Genomic DNA, 18,203 nt, shown 5'->3' with positions numbered 1-18,203 from the left:
GGGACTGAACCCATGCCTTACTCTGCTGCAAAGCAAGAGCTTAGTTAGTCCTTTGAGCTCCAGACTACTAGACCACTGTAATATTCAAATTGAAAATTTCAAGGTTTGAAAATATACCTTAAGTACTGTATATCCAAGAAAAACAACTTATGAACAATGTTGAGATATTAAAGTATAGACATTTTTTAAAAGGAAAGATAAAAAGAATCTCAGAGAAATCTAGGCAAAAAGAGAAATGGGTGAAGATCAAGTTTCAACCATTTTTTTGGACAATAATGCTGTAAGTCAGAATGGATTGGCCTCAAAGAGAAAAATACGTAAGCTGAAGATTTTGTGTTCAGTCAAACTGATCTTTCAACATACTTTCATTCTGACTTAAAGGAAGAGGTCATGGAGGTGGAAGTAGACTTGGTGGAGGGGCAGTAACAATATAAGAGACATATATGTGGAAGAAGAGGTGGAAAGGGGGTAAAAAGGATTAGCTCAAAGAGCTAGTGTACATGCTTTATTGAAACCTGCTTTAATTTCAAACTCCACATTCAAAGTCATACTCAGTCCACTGAATTATCTCCCGGACTCTCTTCTTCCCCTTTCCCTTTCTCCCTCCCTCCCACCTTCCCTTTATTTTGTAGTGCTGGGAATAAAAAAACAAAAACCTACCAAACTGACCTTTCATTACAAAGCCTGCACACAAACTATTTCTGACAGTCATGAACTAGAAAATGTATTCCAATGAATTTACTTTAGAATCTACAAATAGTGCAGCTACCATGGAAAACAATTTTAAGTTTGTTCACAAAATTAACAGTAGAGCTCCACTGTGGAATATCTGTCAGAAGAAATTTTATGCCTCAAAAGTTATCTGCACCTCATGTTCACTGCAGTAGCAGTAGCAGCATTCACAGCAGCTAAGACATGGATCCCATCCAAGAGTCCTTGTTGCAGAAAGGGATAGAGAAAACGTGGTCTCTATAAATAGCCAATGAAAGAGCCATAAAAATGAAAGGGAATCTTGCCACTGGAGATGACAGGGAAAGACAGTGAAGCATTTTGCTCAGAGAAATAAGTTCGGAAGACAAATATGGTGTGAGCTCACTTCTTTGTGGAATCTACATAAACAAACCCAGGGACTGGGGATGTGGCTATACCTTGTATATGCAAAGCCCTGGGGTTTAATTATTCTTGACACATACAGAAAAACACACACACATACAAACTCAAAGAGACATAGAGAACAGATTGATGGCTACCAGAAAGTGAGTTGGAATGAGTAAAATGAGCGAAGGTGGCCAGAAAATACACACTTCCAATTATAAGTCCTGGGTATATAAAATATAGACATGGCAACTAATGGCAGTTGTTTGTTGGTATGGCCAAAATATAAATATACAAATAAATAAGGATAGCACTTTGGTCAGATTTGCTATGATTTGAAATTAATCTAGGTCTTAATAAATAATTCAACTAGTTCTCTTTTATGCTGTTATTTTTGTGTTTGGGCCACACTGGCGGTGCTCAGGGGCTCAGCACTCAGAAATCACTCCTGGCAAGTTTGGGGAACCATATGGGATGCCGGAATCAAACCCAGGTAGGCCGTGTGCAAGGCAAGTACCGTACCCACTGTGCTATTACTCTGGCCCAATTCAGCTAAAGTACTTGCTTATTTCTTTTTTTTTTTGGTTTTTGGGCCACACCCGGTGATGCTCAGGGGTTACTCCTGGCTATGCGCTCAGAAGTCGCTCCTGGCTTGGGGGACCATATGGGACGCCAGGGGATTGAACCACGGTCCGTCCTAGGCTAGCGCAGGCAAGGCAGGCACCTTATCTCTAGCACCACCGCCCGGCCCCAAGTACTTGCTTATTTCAAACTTCAAAAAGAAATACTGTTTTATTTACTTTTGGGGTTTTGGACCACACCTGACATTGCTCAGCGCTCACTTCTAACTGTACTAAGGAATTACTGATGGTGAGGTTCAGGAATCAAATAGGATGCCATGAATTGAATCTCGATTGGCAGCATGCAAGGAACATGTCCAATCCACTACACCATCAACCTAGGGCAGAAATAGTCTGTTTTTAAGCAAAAGATCTGACTTTCTACTCTGGTCTAACCCTGGGGCAAGGCTAATGATGAAGAAACTAAAAAATATCCAAGAAGCCAGGTACCAGGCTATGTGATGGTCTTTCATGGAAAAGAAAGAACAAACTTGTGATTGATATTAGGAAAGACGTATAGGTTTGCCAAGGAGGGGGCCAATGTAATGGAAAGGTACAATATACTTCTCTACCATGGATGACGTAAAGCATAAGGAACATTGGGAACCATTATTAAACACTTACCCTGCAATTTTCATAAACCTGTTCTGATAAAAGAATGTTAAGATAAACTCCATTTACCGATACCGAACAGATAAATCATCTCATGTTTATCTTAAGACTTATGGATCTTAAGACATGAAAAAGCCCTTGGCACCTAAGGCTTAGATTGAGGAAGAAATAAAAATGTTTATCAGCAACCCAGTTGTGTAACACTGTGAGATGGTGGGGCCGGGCGGTGGCGCTAAAGGTAAGGTGTCTGCCTTGCCAGCACTAGCCTAGGACGGACCGCGGTTCGATCCCCCGGTGTCCCATATGGTCCCCCAAGCCAGGAGCGACTTCTGAGCGCATAGCCAGGAGTAACCCCTGAGCGTCAAATGGGTGTGGCCCAAAAACCAAAAAAAAAAAAAAAAAAAAAAACAACACTGTGAGATGGTGCACTCTTCCCTCAACTACCTCTATCCCTGACTGCAACTGAACAGCTGTCTCAACCTAGGTCCACGTGCACACACACATTGGATCATGTAGACACCAGCACTCACCCTGACTCTATCCCTGACTGCAACTGAACAGCTGACTCAACCTAGGTCCACATGCACACACACAGACATCGGATCATGTAGACACCAGCACTCACCCCATATGAAAAGCACTACATCCAAGTAACAGGTATATAGTGTCAGGCCTGGCGGGCCATGGTCCGAGAATGCCCCAGGATGTTAAGAGAAGGCACCACATATCCAAAAAAACAATTTCAACTGATCAAAATAATTGAGTGACTTCAATTTAAAAGATAACATTTTTTAGAAACCTTATTTCTTTTTTTTTTTAATTTTTATTTTTAATTATGAGAACAAGGGTGCAAAGAAAGAGGACAAGGTAAAGTTACAGTGGAAGGACAATCACCCATAACATAATTCTCAGAAGTCCCCTTGCTGATATCTTAACTTTGAAATTTCAGCCAAAGAACATTAAGATAAATAAGACAGAATCCATGTACAATTACTTTGTCCCTCAAGTCCCCAGATTGTAACACATTATAATATTTCTTAACAGTACACAAGGCAATCTAAAGCCATAAAACTTACGTAACTCCTTAAACATTACAGGCATAGTATTTTCTTATAAGAAACCTTATTTCCACATTAAAAAAAAATTCAGCATGAAACAATTACAGCTCTTTTTCTGGAGGTTTTTTTAAAAACTTTTATGTCAATGTTGCCTCACCATATATTAATCTGTTCCTAGACCACAAATTTTTACTTTAAATGTCTTTATATGTTGATTACACTCCAGATGTACACTTAAAAAAAGACATACAGAATTTGAAATTATTCAATGAATTTTAATTATAATTTCCCTTATGGTTGTTACATATTTTTTTTTTTTGTTTACCCATAGACCTAGGAATTGCCCAGGGAGAACTTTAAACTATTCTAAGATTACAATGGATGAAAGCAACATATTAACATTACCCTTTTCTTTTACTACCTTCCCTTCACTCTAGTAATCTTGGTAACCTTCTATACCAGGTTACAAATATGGGGCAAAATATATGGCTCTCAATTATTTTATATAACAAACAGTGGCAAAAATAAGCTTTTTTGGGGGGGCGCCCTCTTGGAAGGGGGCGTGGTGGTGGGCTGACCATACTTGATGGTGTTACTCAAGGCTTATCCTTGGCTCTGCTCAGGGATCACTCCTGGCCACGATGCCATTTCGGATTAAACCTGGGTCAGCCACTTGCCAGGTAGCCTTGCTGCCTGCTGTATTCTCTCTCCAGCCCAGCAAGTTTTATAAGCTTCTGTAAATCTTCTGTTTTTCCATTTCTAGAGACAGCATCTCAGAGTTTCAGAAGAATGACTAAAAATTTATCTAAATTAAAAAACAACATACCAAATATTTAAAAGTTATTGGTTTTAGCCACATTTTCTTAAAAATCCTCAAAGAAACAAATTCATCAAGAAAGACAAAAAACAAGTTCTCTTGAAAACAACCTATAATTAGCAAGCATTTAAAGAGCATTCACTGAGTGGACTGATTCCTTTCTATCCTGATAAATAGTCTACCAAGATAAAGAGCAGTAAAAACTGGAATGAATAACTTTCTTATAGAGGAAAGAAAATAATTTTTTAAAGTTCTTATTTAGAAGACTAATAAATAAGATGTCATTTATTATATAAGCCATATTTGTCCTTACACAAGTGATTATGGACTTACTAAAAGACTTATGATTTCTAAGTGTTCAAACAAAACTGGTAACTAAAAATCTATTAAAATAGTTCGTAGACATTTTCCCTATTTAATACTTATTATAACATCTCTACACATAAGTTGCTTGGATATGTTCGTTTTATTTTTTATTTTTTTATTTTTTATTTTTTGGTTTTTGGGCCACACCCGGCAGTGCTCAGGGGTTACTCCTGGATATCTGCTCAGAAATAGCTCCTGGCAGGCACAGGGGATCATATGGGACGCCAGGATTTGAACCAACCACCTTAGGTCCTGGATTGGCTGCTTGCAAGCTGCTGTGCTATCTCTCCGGCCCCTGATTTTTTAACTACATTTCTGCAGGCAACAAATTACTGGTACTTTATAATACTAAATATGCAAAAATTTGCTAAGCATAATATTTAATACCCCCCCCCATTGGCATCTGAACTTATGTTACTTTTTAACCTCTTTCCCAGAGTCAGATGAAATTTTTATAATGCCGTTTCTGTTTGCAATCACTTACTTTGTAATACGATCTATGTTGGCAATTTGCTTCTGGTTCCGAATGATCTCGATGGCTGCCCAAAGATGTTGGATAGCTTTTGTATCCGCCTGTCGTCTTTTTGTTAAACGTGCCATGACCTGTTTACTTCTTTAGCTGTAAGAATGTACAAAAAACATAAGAAAAAATTATAGATTACAAAATGAACTGTTACCAAAGTCAGTTAAGACTATCAATAGTGGGCCAGAGAAATAGTACAACAGGTAGGGCATGCCTTGCATGCAGCTAACCCAGGTTCGATCTCGGCTTCCCCAAACTGAGTGATTCCCAGGCACAGAGCCAGGAATAAGCCCTGAGCACAGATGGGCATGGCCCCAAATTCTCTGTCAAGGAGTAAGGATGAGGGTGGACAGGTGATGGAAAGCAATTTGGGGTGAGTGGTGGAGGGAAAGGGATCTAGTGTGGTATGGTTGGAGACGGAAACATTGAAGCCTGAAAATCTTTGTGAATAGCTATGCTAAATCACAGTATCTAAATTAAAGAAAGGAAGGAGAAAGAAAAAGAAGCCAAAAAGATACTAGAGGACAGGGTTCTTGCCTTGTATGTGGCCAATTCAGGTTCAATTCTTGGCACAATGGTCCCATGAATCTGCTAGGAGTGACTCCTTGTGCAGTACCAGGAATAAATCTTGAGTACTACCAGATGTGACCAAACAAACAAAACAAAAAAAGAGAAAGAGAAAAAAAGGAGGGAGGGAGGCAGGGAAGGAGGAAGGGAGGGAGGGAGGGAGGGAGGGAAGGAAGGACGTATGGAAGGAAGGAAGGGAGGGAGGGAGGGAGGGAGGGAGGGAGGGAGGGAGGGAGGGAGGGAGGGAGGGAGGAATTGCTTGGTCACGTCTGAGACAAAAAAGAAGTAGGTAAGGAGCTGGAGTGACACTACAGCTAGGAGGGTGTTTGCCTTGCACACGTTTGACCCAGGTTCGATCCCTGGCATCCTATATGGTCCCCTGAGCTCCACCAGGAGTAATTCCTGAGTGCAGAGCCAGGAGCAAGCCCTGAACACTGCCAAGCATAGTCCATAAACCAAAACTAAATAAATTAAATTTAAACTCAAATGAGAAACCACATTCGTTATCCATTGCAGATTCCTGCTACGAAACTTTGGGACTCTAAGGACTATGAGTCTGCAAAAGCTGCAAATTAATCCATTTACTTCTCTCTTCAATATTCACTTCTTATATCATTTTATCTCAGAAGATTGCAAACGTACTGAAATCTAAATCCTTAGCACTTATAGCAACTTTCAGTAAGTTGGCAATTTTAATATACTCTGAACTTATCCAGTGAGGGAAGTTTTTGTTGGAATGCTATTTAGAGCTGAAGATAATTCTGAATATTTTAAAATACTTCCCTCCTATACATTAGTATTAAAACAAAAATTATAGTCATCCACCTACCCACACATGCACCCACCCTGCGTCAAGTTATCTTTATGGTGGAAGTTGCCAATAGTGACAGCCAGAAAATGAGGCAATTATTGATGCTTGTTCTTAGATTGCTAGCTGCTATTACCAGTGAATTTGGAATTAACTAGACTATACATGGCGCATTCTAATTATGAAGAGGTTTCTAAGTTCTTTTGCTTTCTCTTTCCTACTTTTGTAAAAACAATGAGCATATTTTTCACTCCTTTTATTGGTCTACTGTTAAGATACTTATAAACATGTACTTGGGAGAAAAAGACATACATAGAGCCAAAAAATTGGTAGGTTTAGTAAGACACCAATCAAATAGTTTAGGTTTGGTCATCAGACTCTTGAACTAAAACACCTATTTAATCACATTCTCTGGGTGTCTCAGACACTAGTAACAACCCACGGGTGTCCATTCCTTCTTCTAAGTTGCATAATGCATAACTGTACAGACTATTATAATTTATCATATCTGCATACTGAAATAATACTTCCCTTGTTCCCTGTTTTAAGGACTAAATGGAGTACTTGAACTGCTTCTTAAAGTATAAACTCAGAAGTTTCAACTTCTTAAAAAAATTGTGTTGTGATGGTTTACATGTGTGAGCAACATACGCACACACAATCACAAGTTTTTACAGGGGCTAGAGAGATTGTACAGCAAGTAGAATGCTTGTCTAGCATGCAGTCATTCCCATATGGCCTCCTGAGCACTGCCAGGAATGATTCCTGAACACAGAGCCAGTAGTAGCCCCTGAGCATCGCCAGGTGTGGCCCCCAAATAAAGAAAGTTTTAACGACAGATTCTTTCTATAAATCACAGTACACTCCTGATTAAAAAAAAAAAAGCATTATTTTATGCAAATTGTGAATGGCATTTTTTAAGTGTGATGATATGAATAGAAATCCATTTGATTTTTGGAGGGAGGGCCTACCTCTGCTCAGAATTTGTTTACTCCTGGCTCTGTGCTTAGGAAACACTGCTGGTCAAAGTTGGGGGATTATATGGGGGTGCCAGGGATTGAATCCTGGTCAGTTGCATGCAAGGCAAGCACTCCACCCATTGCATTACCTCTCTGGCCCCAAGAAAAAGCCATTTCTTTTTTTTTTTTTTTTTTGGTTTTTGAGTCACACCCTGTGACGCTCAGGGGTTACTCCTGGCTATGCGCTCAGAAGTTGCTCCTGGCTTCTTGGGGGACCATATGGGACGCCGGGGGATCGAACCGCGGTCCGTCCTAGGCTAGCGCAGGCAAGGCAGGCACCTTACCTCCAGCGCCACCGCCCGGCCCCGAAAAAGCCATTTCTAAATATGGCTTTCCCTTGTGTTTATATCACAAATGCCTAAATTAGGACAATTTCTTTATATTTGGGGGGGGCTTTAGAGGGCAAGGGTTGAGGACACACCTTTGAGTTATCTCCTCAGCCCCAATCAGGTTTTTTTTTTGGGGGTGGCAGACCCATTGGTGGTTGGGGCTTACTCCTGGATGGTTTGGGGAATCATATGAAGTGCTAGGGATTGAACCCAGTTTGGCTGATAATACAGTGCTTTACTATACTATCTCTCTGCCCCCCTAAAATTTTATTTTAAATTTACTTAGTATACAAGCAAATTAAACTAATACTTTAAATCTAAGTGGATTTCTCTTTTCAATGTTTACATAAGATTCAGAAATACAGCTCAAAAGGCAGAGTATGTGGCTTGCTTGAGGTCTAGTTTTGTCCCGAGCACCATCATGATTATCTAAGCATCATAGGGAGAGGCCCTGAGCACAGAGGTAGGAATAAGCTGTGTACCGTAGGTTGTAGCTCCAAAACAAAAATAGTGTTTAGATGATATATATCTGAAGAAGATTTAGGTCAGAAAAAAAAAAGATTTAAAATTACTTTAGTAATCAAAAGTAATCTTAGCTGGGGGCTTGAGAGACAGGTTTTTCCCCCTGTCATTCCATAGGGGCTCCCAGCCCATGTTATCCCTGAACTCAGGACCAAGCCCTGCAAACCTCTAGATGTGAACCCAAAACACAAACAAAAGTAATCTTAGCTGTAACACAATCTACCTCAACTTACTTGCATGCTCCACAGCTCCTATCGGCTCTCTGGTTACACTTCATTGCTCCAGTGACTGAACTACCTAGTCAGTGTCAATAAACAATAGTGTTTAATGAGTAAACAAGACATTAAAACATATTGCACCTGTCAGAAGAATATATATTTTAATATGATCATACTACAAAGTGACTTAAAGTAGGAATACATTTCAAACAAGTCATTATACTTAATTATCAGTGTACAAAATACTTCATTTTCAGCAACATAACCAACTAACATAAAAGAGTGCAGTGTAACATTCAAAATATATTGTCTTTAGAAAAGAGTTATGGATGGCCAAAGAGCAACTTCAATGGGCTGGAATGTATGCTTTGCATGTAGGAGCAATGAGTTAGACCCTCAGCACCAAACGTGTTTTCCTTGGGCACTGAGTCAGGAAACGATCCTATTACCATCAGGTTTGGTACCAAAACAAAGAGTTATGGAGATGACTACAGTCATGTTTACACAAAAATATAGTTACAAGAGTTAAAGATAACAACTCTTTTGCTTTCTGTGTATTTAACTACACTAAAAAGATCTTTTAAAAAAAATGATAGAAAGATCCTTAACATTCTCTGAGCACTGCTAGGCGTGATGCCAAAACAAAAGTCCTTTAAGCAAACAATGGTAATTTACAAATCTTTTTTTCTATTCTTCTAAATTAATAAAAAAAAAACTGAAAGTGTGCTATGCTAGAAAGAGAAAGGCATATGTGAGCAAGCCAAACTATGTCAGATCTTCATTCCTTTGCACAATAAGGTCAACTATTAAGAATGACCCTAAGATGGATTTGCCCCAACTGAATTGAATTAGCACTGACAGTAGTTTGACTAAAAAAATGGGGAGGTAGGGCTGAAGATATTACAGTGAGTAAGGTATTTGCCTTGCATGCAGCCGATCTGGGTTCAATCCCCAGCACCCTGTATATGGATGGTCCTAAGCACTGCCAGGAGTGATTCCTGAGTAAAGAGCCAAAAGTAACCCGATTACTGACGAATGTGAATCCCCCCAAAAATACCAGCAAAAAGAGGTAAAGTAGAGACAATTTCATCACCCTTGATTTTCAAATAAAGAAACTGAGGTAAGGCACTGCTGGGGTAACCGATTTTCATTCTATTCAGGATAATTCTTCTTTGCTGATGCCTGTCACAGATAGAAGTGCCTCTAGATTGGTCCCTTACCCTACCTCTTTTCCACCCTAGGGTGTGGTCTTTCTCTTCCCAATAAAGACCTCGGGTCTCAGGGAGAAATGGTTTTCAGTTTCATTTTCACTGCTGGGTTGTCTGCCTGCTGGTATCTATGCCTTCAGTTTGTGGTAGAAGGTCCTGAGCCGGTTTTATCTCCCTAACCATGTCTCCTCAATTCCTTGGGATAGGGGCATGAGGCTTCCATTTCAAGGCATAGCAATTTTAAAATATGTACCATGGTGACTTGCTAATAAACGACCAAGAAGTGATGGTGGATTCAGAGATTTAACATAAGCCAACTAGACTCATCTTGCTAAGCTACAACTTGATGAAAAAAAATATGAACAAAAATATTTTAAAATCTAGTCACCCTGTTTAAAAAAAACATTTAATGTGGGGCTGAAGTAATAGCACAGTGGGTAGGGCGTTTGCCTTGCACGTGGCCAACCTGGGTTTGATCTCTGGCATCCCATTTGGTCCCCTGTGCCTGTCAGGAATGATTCCTGAGCGCAGAGCCAGGAACAATCTGAGTGCTACCAGGTGTGACCCCAAAACCCAAAAACACTCATGTATTAAGTTCTAGGCAAGAACATCAAGTAATAAAATATTTATAGAAGAACACAGTCTGACTGTCCATTTGCACCTTACTCTTTAGGTTACTAACGGTCTTACTCCTGGCTTGGCATTCAGAAATCGCTCCTGGCAAGCTCAGAGGAACACTGGGTTACGGGGGACTGAACCCAGGTTGGTCCCAGGCAAGGCAAATCACCCTACCGCTGTGCTATCACTCCAGCTCTGCACCTTACTCTTTTTCCAGATACATCTTTTCTTAGATGTAAAGATATGTTCTCTACAGAATTCAGCTGCAGAGCAGTAAAAAGCAGTTTTAAAAATCGGACACCAGAGAAACAAGATAGAACAGTTCCTTCCATGCAACCAAAATGGGTTAGATGCTCAGTACTCAAATGGTCAATCAAGCCCCACCAGAAGTGATCCCTGAACAAAGAGCCAGTAGTAAGCAATGAACATCACAAGATATGGCCCCAAACAACATACACACAAATCTGCATCCCGCTCTCTGCTTGAAACCACAGCAGCCCAGACATAAACAACTCAGCTTAACCCTATCAAAGTGCCAAGTCAAATTCATTTCAGTTCTATAGATTCTGGACTTAGTGGCATGGAATACCTCAAAATGGCCTAGTGATGTCAGTCCAGCAGTATCACAGGTAATCTGACAGAAAAGTTACACAGAAATCTACAGAGCTCAGTGAGCCTAAAGAGTAATACAAGAGGTTCTATCAGCACCAAACATGTAAATCCTTAGACACTAACTTTAATAACACCATGGAGAGATTGATATAAAATATTTTTCAAATTGATCCTTATTGATCTAAGTTTTGATAATTCCATTTGCCTTTCCATTGTGACTAACAATATGAAGTACGTTTGTTTCTGCAAGGGGGCAGACTAGGATAGTGGGTGGAAAATTGGGGAGAATGGAAAGGAAGGTCACACAGGTGTATGAACGAACATTCAATAAGTGAAATAAGTATATTATGAACAACTTCTTAAATCACTGTTATAAATTTTTTTTTTTTTTTTGGTTTTTGGGTCACACCCGGCAGTGCTCAGGAGTTATTCCTGGCTCCAGGCTCAGAAATTGCTCCTGGCAGGCCTGGGGGACCATATGGGATGCTGGGATTCGAACTGATGACCTCCTGCATGAAAGGCAAACGCCTTACCTCCATGCTATCTCTCCGGCCCCTATAAATTGTTTTTAAAACATGAAAGTTAAGTTGAAGACAACATTTTTCTTTTTTTGGTTTGGGGTCACACCCAGGTGCTAAGGGGTTGCTCCTGGCTTTGCACTCAGAAAACACCCCTGGCAGGCACAGGGAACCATATTGGATGCAGAGATTTGTCCTGGATTGGCTGTGTGCAAAGCAAATGCCCTACTGCTGTGCTATCTCTCCGGCTCCAACATATGTTTTTAAAATGAGTTTCAGTGGATTAAAAAGTTATGCTGTTTGTTCTAAAATTTTCAATAAAAATTTGAATAGAACTTACTAAAAATCAATAATAGTGGGGGCTCGTGGATACTGGAGAAGGGATTTGTGATGCAACACGGTATGCCTGAAACTTAATCACAAATATCCTTTTTTTATCTTTGCAATTTTTTTGTTGTTGTTGTTGTTTTTTGTTTTTGGGCCACACCTGGAGGTGCTCAGGGGTTACTCCTGGCTGTCTGTTCAGAAATAGCTCCTGGCAGGCACAGGGGACCATATGGGACACTGGGATTCGAACCAACCACCTTTGGTCCTGGATTAGCTGCTTGCAAGGCAAACACCGCTATGCTATCTCTCCGGGCCCATTTGCAATTTTTTTTTAATCTTTGCAATTCAATGGCCCAATTAAATATCAAGCTAGGAGAAACTGTGAGTGCTGCCTGTATGTGTTTGTCTCCTGTCCTGTCTCCTGAACCTCTTAGGAGTGGGCCAAAGAGGGGCCAGAAAATTCACTCTCCCAGAGGCTCATTCAAGGGGTCTGAGCGCCAAGGAACTGCTTCCTAAAGTGAAAACCGGCTATAAGCAGTATTTAACAGAAGGCAGGTCCCCAGTTAGTGATGTCAGGCTGGGAAAATCTACGCCAGCCCAGTGGGGCCCGACTGAGAGAAACTGTGAGTGCTGCCAGTGTCTGTTTATCTCCTGTACTGTCTCCTGAACCTCTTGGGAGTGGGCTGAAAAGGGCCCAGAAAATTCGCTCTCCCAGAGGCTCCAGAAGAGCACTAAGCTCTGCTTCCTATGCGGCCATGCACTCTTTCTAAGTAAGGAACGCCACTGCAACAAGAAGAAAAAAATCGGGGCCGGAGAGATAGCATGGAGGTAAGGCGTTTGCCTTTCATGCAGGAGGTCATCAGTTCAAATCCTGGTGCCCCATATGGTCCCCCGTGCCTGCCAGGAGCAATTTCTGAGCCTGGAGCCAGGAATGGCCCCCGAGTGCTGCCGGGTTTGACCCAAAAACCACAAAAAAAAAAAAAAAAAAAAAAAAAGAAGAAGAAAAAAATCACACTAAGAACTGAGCTGGATCACTGAAGCCCAGCATTTCTCCCCAGACTGTATTCTCTGCTGCGTGCTCAGGCCTAAGATTTGATCCTGTGTGAAGCTTTATCCACAGAGGGCTCCCCTTCCATGGAGGCAAGTCGACCCACCCAGAAAGGGCAGAGCCAGAGAAGCATGGCCACACACATCATTTAGCCAATGAATACCACCACAACACATAGAAAAACCCACAAGTGTGACAATAGGGAAACAATGCAGGCCAGCATCAGACATAGAGAATGAAGATGACAACTCTGATGACTAGAAAACGGCCAACCAACTAATCAATCTCTCAGATAAGGAGTTTAGACAAGCAATATGGAAGATGCTCAAAGAACTCAAATAAACCATGGATCCCAAGAAAATATGAAGACAGAAATCTCAAAACTCCAAACTAAAACAACAGTCAAATAACAGGCCTGAAAAACTCAATAAATGAATTGAATGACAAAATGCATATGCGCTCAAACAGGCTAACAGAAGCTGAGAATTGGTGCTGTGGAAGATGAGATAAATAACAACTCCATACAACAAGAGAGATTGGAAAAAAAACTTAAACCAAATGAACAGACAATGGAAAAATTAGTCAAAGAATGGGAACAGATGAAAATAGAAGTCTATGATAAGCTCAACAGAAACAACTTAAGAATCATTGGAGTCCTAGAGACCCAGGAAGAAAATTTCCAGGAAGAATCAAGGATCAAGAACATCATTAAAGAGAAACTTCCAGAGCTAAAGAATATATGCGATCAAATCCTGCAGGCCTGAAGAGCACCAACCGAAGGAGACCCCAGAAAAAATAACCCAACACACATCCTAGTCATAATGACGAATCCCACAGATAGAGACAGAATTCTGAAAGCAGCAAGATCAAAAACGGAAATTACATTCAAGGGAACATCCTTGAGATTTACAGCAGACCTATCACCAGAAACACTCAAGGCCAGAAAGCAGTGGTGGGACATACTGACAAAACACAATGAAATAAATGCTTCGCCTAGAATACTGTACCCAGAAAAACTCACTTTCAGGTTTGATGGAAAAATACATGGTTTCACAAACAACAGCTCAGATACTTTAGAGAGTCTCAAAACCAGTCTTTAGAGAAAAACTGAAAGACCTAATTTAAGACAAGACTGCCCAAAAGACACACCAAATTTCGATATAAAGATGGCACTAAATCCCAGGACAATTCTTTCTCTCAATGTCAATGGATTAAATGCACCAGTAAGAGACACAGAGTGGCTAAATGGATCAAAAAACTCAATCCAACCTTCTGATGCCTACAAGAAAAACACCTAAATAGTCAGAACAAACAAAGACTCAAAATAAAAAGGCTGGAAGAAAAATTATCCAAGCAAACACCACCCATATAAAAGGCTGGAATGGCCATACTAATATCAGATGATGCAAACTTTATACTCAGGAAAGTTGTAGGGGACAAAGATGGGCATTTTATATTAATAAAGGGATATGTACAGCAGGAAAAAATCACTCTCCTAAACATATATGCACCGAATGAGGGGCCAGCAAAATATTTAATACAATTGGTGACAAATGTGAAAAATAATATCAATAACAACAGAATAATAGTGGGAGACCTCAACACAGCTTTTTCAACACTGGATAGGTCAACCAGACTGAAACTCAACAAGAATATACTAGACCTGAAGAGAGAAATGAAAGAAAGAGGCCTAGTAGATATATATAGGACATTCCATTCCCAGAAACCTGGATACACATTTTTCTCCAATGTACATAAGACATTCTCCAGGATAGACTATATGCTGGCACATAAAACATACCTCCATAATATCAAGAAGATAGAAAAATTTTGCAGGCTATCTTCACTGACCACAAGGCTCTGAAATTATATGTGAATTCCAAAGAGACACAGAAAAAAAACTTTAACACCTGAAAGTTAAACAGCCTCATACTGAATAACCAGGGGGTCGGAGATGAAATCAAAGAGAAGTTTAACTTTGCTGGAAACAAATGATAATAAAGACATAAAACTATCAGAACTCATGGGACACAGCAAAAGCAGGTACTGAGGAAAATTTATAGCTTTGCAAGCACACATCAGGAAGGAAGAAGGGGCCTACTTGAATAGCTTAATGACACAGCTCATAGAATTAGAAAATGTTCAACAAAAGGAAATAACAAAGCTGAGAGCAGAAATCAACAAAAGCAGAAGTTAGTTCTTCGAAAAATAAACAAAATTGATAGACCACTGGCAAAACTAACAGAGAGAGAGAGAGAGAGAGAGAGAGAGGGAGGGAGGGAGAGAGAGAGAAACTTGATAACTCGTATTAGGAATGAAAAAGGAGAGATCACTACTGATATGGCAGAGATTCAAAGGGTAATCAGAAACTACTTTGAGAAACTCTATGCCACTAAAAATGAGAACTTGGGAAGAAATGGATAAATTCTTGGACTCTTATAGTCTTTCATGGTTGAATGAAGAGGAAGCATATCTAAACACCCCCATCACTACTGAGAAAATTAAAATAATAATCAAATATTTGCCCAAAAACAAAAGTCCAGGCCCAGATGGATTCACTAATGAATGCTTTCAAACTTTCCAAGAGGAACTACTACCAATCCTGGCAAGACTCTTTCATGAAATCGAAAAAACGGGAACACTTCCAAATAGCTTTTATGAAGCCAACATCACCTTGATACCTCAACCAGACAGAGATGCTACGGAAAAAGAAAATTAAAGACCAATATCACTGATGAATGCAGATGGAAAAATCCTCAACAAAATCCTGGCAAATAGGATTCATTAAGGAGATCATCCACTACGATCAAGTAGGTTTCATCCCAGGAATGCAAGGCTGGTTAAACATCCATAAATCCATCAACATAATACATAACATCAACAACAAGAAAAATAAAAATCACAGATCATATTAATAGATGCAGACAAAGCATTTGGTAAGGTCCAACACCCATTCTTGATGAAAACTCTCAGCAAGAAGGGAATGAAAGAAACCTTTCTCAATATAGTTAAGGCCATCTACCACAAGCCACAGGCAAATATTAGCCTCAATGGAGAAAAACTAAGAGCCTTCCCTCTTAGTTCTGGCACAAAACAAAGCTGTCCTCTCTCACCACTCCTATTCAACATAGCACTGGAAGTACTAGCTATAGCGATTAGGCAAGAAAAAGATATCAAGGGAATCCAGATAGGAAAGGAAGAAGTCAAGCTCGCACTGTTTTGCAGGATGACATGATACTCTACTTAGAAAACCCTAAAGACTACCAAAAAGCTTCTAGAAACAATAGACTCATATAGCAAGGTGGCAGGCTACAAAATCAACACACAAAAATCAATGGTCTTTCTATACACCAATAGTAATAAGGAAGAAATGGACATTAAGAAAACAACCCCATTCACAATAGTGCCACACAAACTCAAATATCTTGGAATCAACTTGACTAAAAATGTAAAGGACCTATACATCGAAAACTATAAAACTCTGCTCCAAGAAATAATAGTGGACACACAGAAATGGAAACACATACCCTGCTCATGGATTGGCAGGATTAGCATCATCAAAATGGCACAATTCCCTAAGGCATTGAACAGATTTAATGCGATCCCTCTAAAGCAGGGGTCCTCAAACTTTTTAAACAGGGGGCCAGTTCACTGTCCCTCAGATCATTGGAGGGTGTGACTATAGTAAAAACAAAACTTATGAACGAATTCTTATGCACACTGCACTGCATATATCTTATTTTGCAATGAAGAAACAAAACAGATACAAATACAATATGTGGCCCGCGGGCCACAGTTTGAGGACCACTGCTCTAAAGATACCCATGGCATTCTTCAAAGAAGTGGATCAGGCACTTTTGAAATTCATTTGGAACAATAAACACCCTAGAATAGCTAAAGCAATCATTGGGAATAAGAATATGGGAGGAATTACTTTCCCCAACTTAAACTTTACTACAAAGCAATAATTATCAAAACAGCATGATATTGGAATAAAGACAGCCCTCAGATCAGTGGAATAGGCTTGAATACTCAGAGAATGTTCCCCAGACATACAATCACCTAATTTTTGATAAAGGAGCAAGAAATCCTAAATGAAGCAAAGAAAGCCTCTTCAACAAGTGGTGTTGGCACAACTGGCTAGCCACTTGCAAAAAATTGAACTTAGACCCCCCCAGTTAACATCATGTACGAAGATAAAATCCAAATGGATTAAAGACCTCGATATCAGACCCGAAACCATAACATATATAGAACAACACATAGGCAAACATTCCAGGACATTGAGACTACAGGCATGTTCAAGGAGGAAACGGCATTCTCCAAGAAAGTGAAAGTAGGAAACTAAGCCTGCCCAGTGGGGCCTGACTGTGAAAAATTGTGAGTGCTGCCTGTGTGTGTCTGTCTCCTGTCCTGTCGCGTGAAACTCTTGGGAGTGGGCCGAAAAGAGGCTTCAGCAGAGCATGGCTGCTCTGCTTTACTACGCAGCCGTGCACTCTTTCTAAGGAAAGAACACCATCACAACAAGAAGAAAAAAAATCACACTAAGAACTGTGCTGGATCACTGAAGCCCAGCATTTCTCTCCGGACTGTCTTCTGCTGCGTGCTCAGGCCTAAGATTTGATCCTGTGCAAGGCTTCGTCCACAGAGGACTCCTCTCCTTTGGAGGCAAGTCGACCCAACCAGAAAGGTTGGAGCCAGAGGAGTGTGGCTGTGTACATCATTTAGCCAATGAATACTACCACAACACGTAGAAAAACCCACAATACAAGTGTGACAATGGGGAAACAACGCAGGCCAACATCAGACATAGAGAATGAAGATGACAATTCTGATGACCAGATAATGACCAACCAACTAATCAACCTCTCAGATAAGGACTTTAGACAAGCAATATGGAAGATGTTCAAAGAACTCAAATAAACCATGGATCGAGTTGAACAGAACACTAACAAGAACCAAGAAAATATGAAGACAGAAATCACAAAACTCCAAACTGAAATAACATGTCAACTCACAGGCCTGAAAAACTCAGTAAACGAAGTGAATGACAAAATGGATAGGGTAGCAGAAGCTGAGAATAGAACTGGTGCTGTGGAAGATGAGATAAATAACAACTCCATACAGCAGGAGAGATTGGAAAAAAAAACTTAAAGCAAAGGAACAGACAATGGAAAAATTAGTCAAAGAATGGGAACAGATGAAAATAGATGTCTATGATAAACTCAACAGAAACAACTTAAGATTCATTGGAGTCCCAGAGACCCAGGAAGAAAATTTCCAGGAAAAATCAACGGTCAAGAACATCATTAAATGGA

General features: G+C 40.1%; 1 protein-coding gene across 5 annotated transcripts in view; it reads right to left on the bottom strand.

Annotated features, from left to right (window-relative positions):
• Positions 1–18,203, bottom strand: part of ZMYND11 (zinc finger MYND-type containing 11) — a 93,988-nt gene that overhangs the window by 66,001 nt on the left and 9,784 nt on the right. For 4 of the 5 annotated variants that reach the window (XM_049776234.1, XM_049776236.1, XM_049776238.1 and 1 more), the window contains exons 2-3: positions 8,570–8,633; positions 5,053–5,187 (exon numbers count right to left, since the gene is read on the bottom strand). In XM_049776234.1, the coding sequence (XP_049632191.1) occupies positions 5,053–5,168 (116 nt within the window). In that variant the 5' untranslated portion in view covers positions 5,169–5,187; positions 8,570–8,633. The remainder of the gene's footprint in view (positions 1–5,052; positions 5,188–8,569; positions 8,634–18,203) is intronic. The other variant, XM_049776235.1, reaches the window with a different exon arrangement.

The sequence above is a fragment of the Suncus etruscus genome, chromosome 7 (assembly GCF_024139225.1).
Source record: "Suncus etruscus isolate mSunEtr1 chromosome 7, mSunEtr1.pri.cur, whole genome shotgun sequence".
Taxonomy (NCBI): domain Eukaryota; kingdom Metazoa; phylum Chordata; class Mammalia; order Eulipotyphla; family Soricidae; genus Suncus; species Suncus etruscus.
Note: the sequence above shows the minus strand (reverse complement) of the source record. Positions and strands in the feature narration are given on the sequence as shown.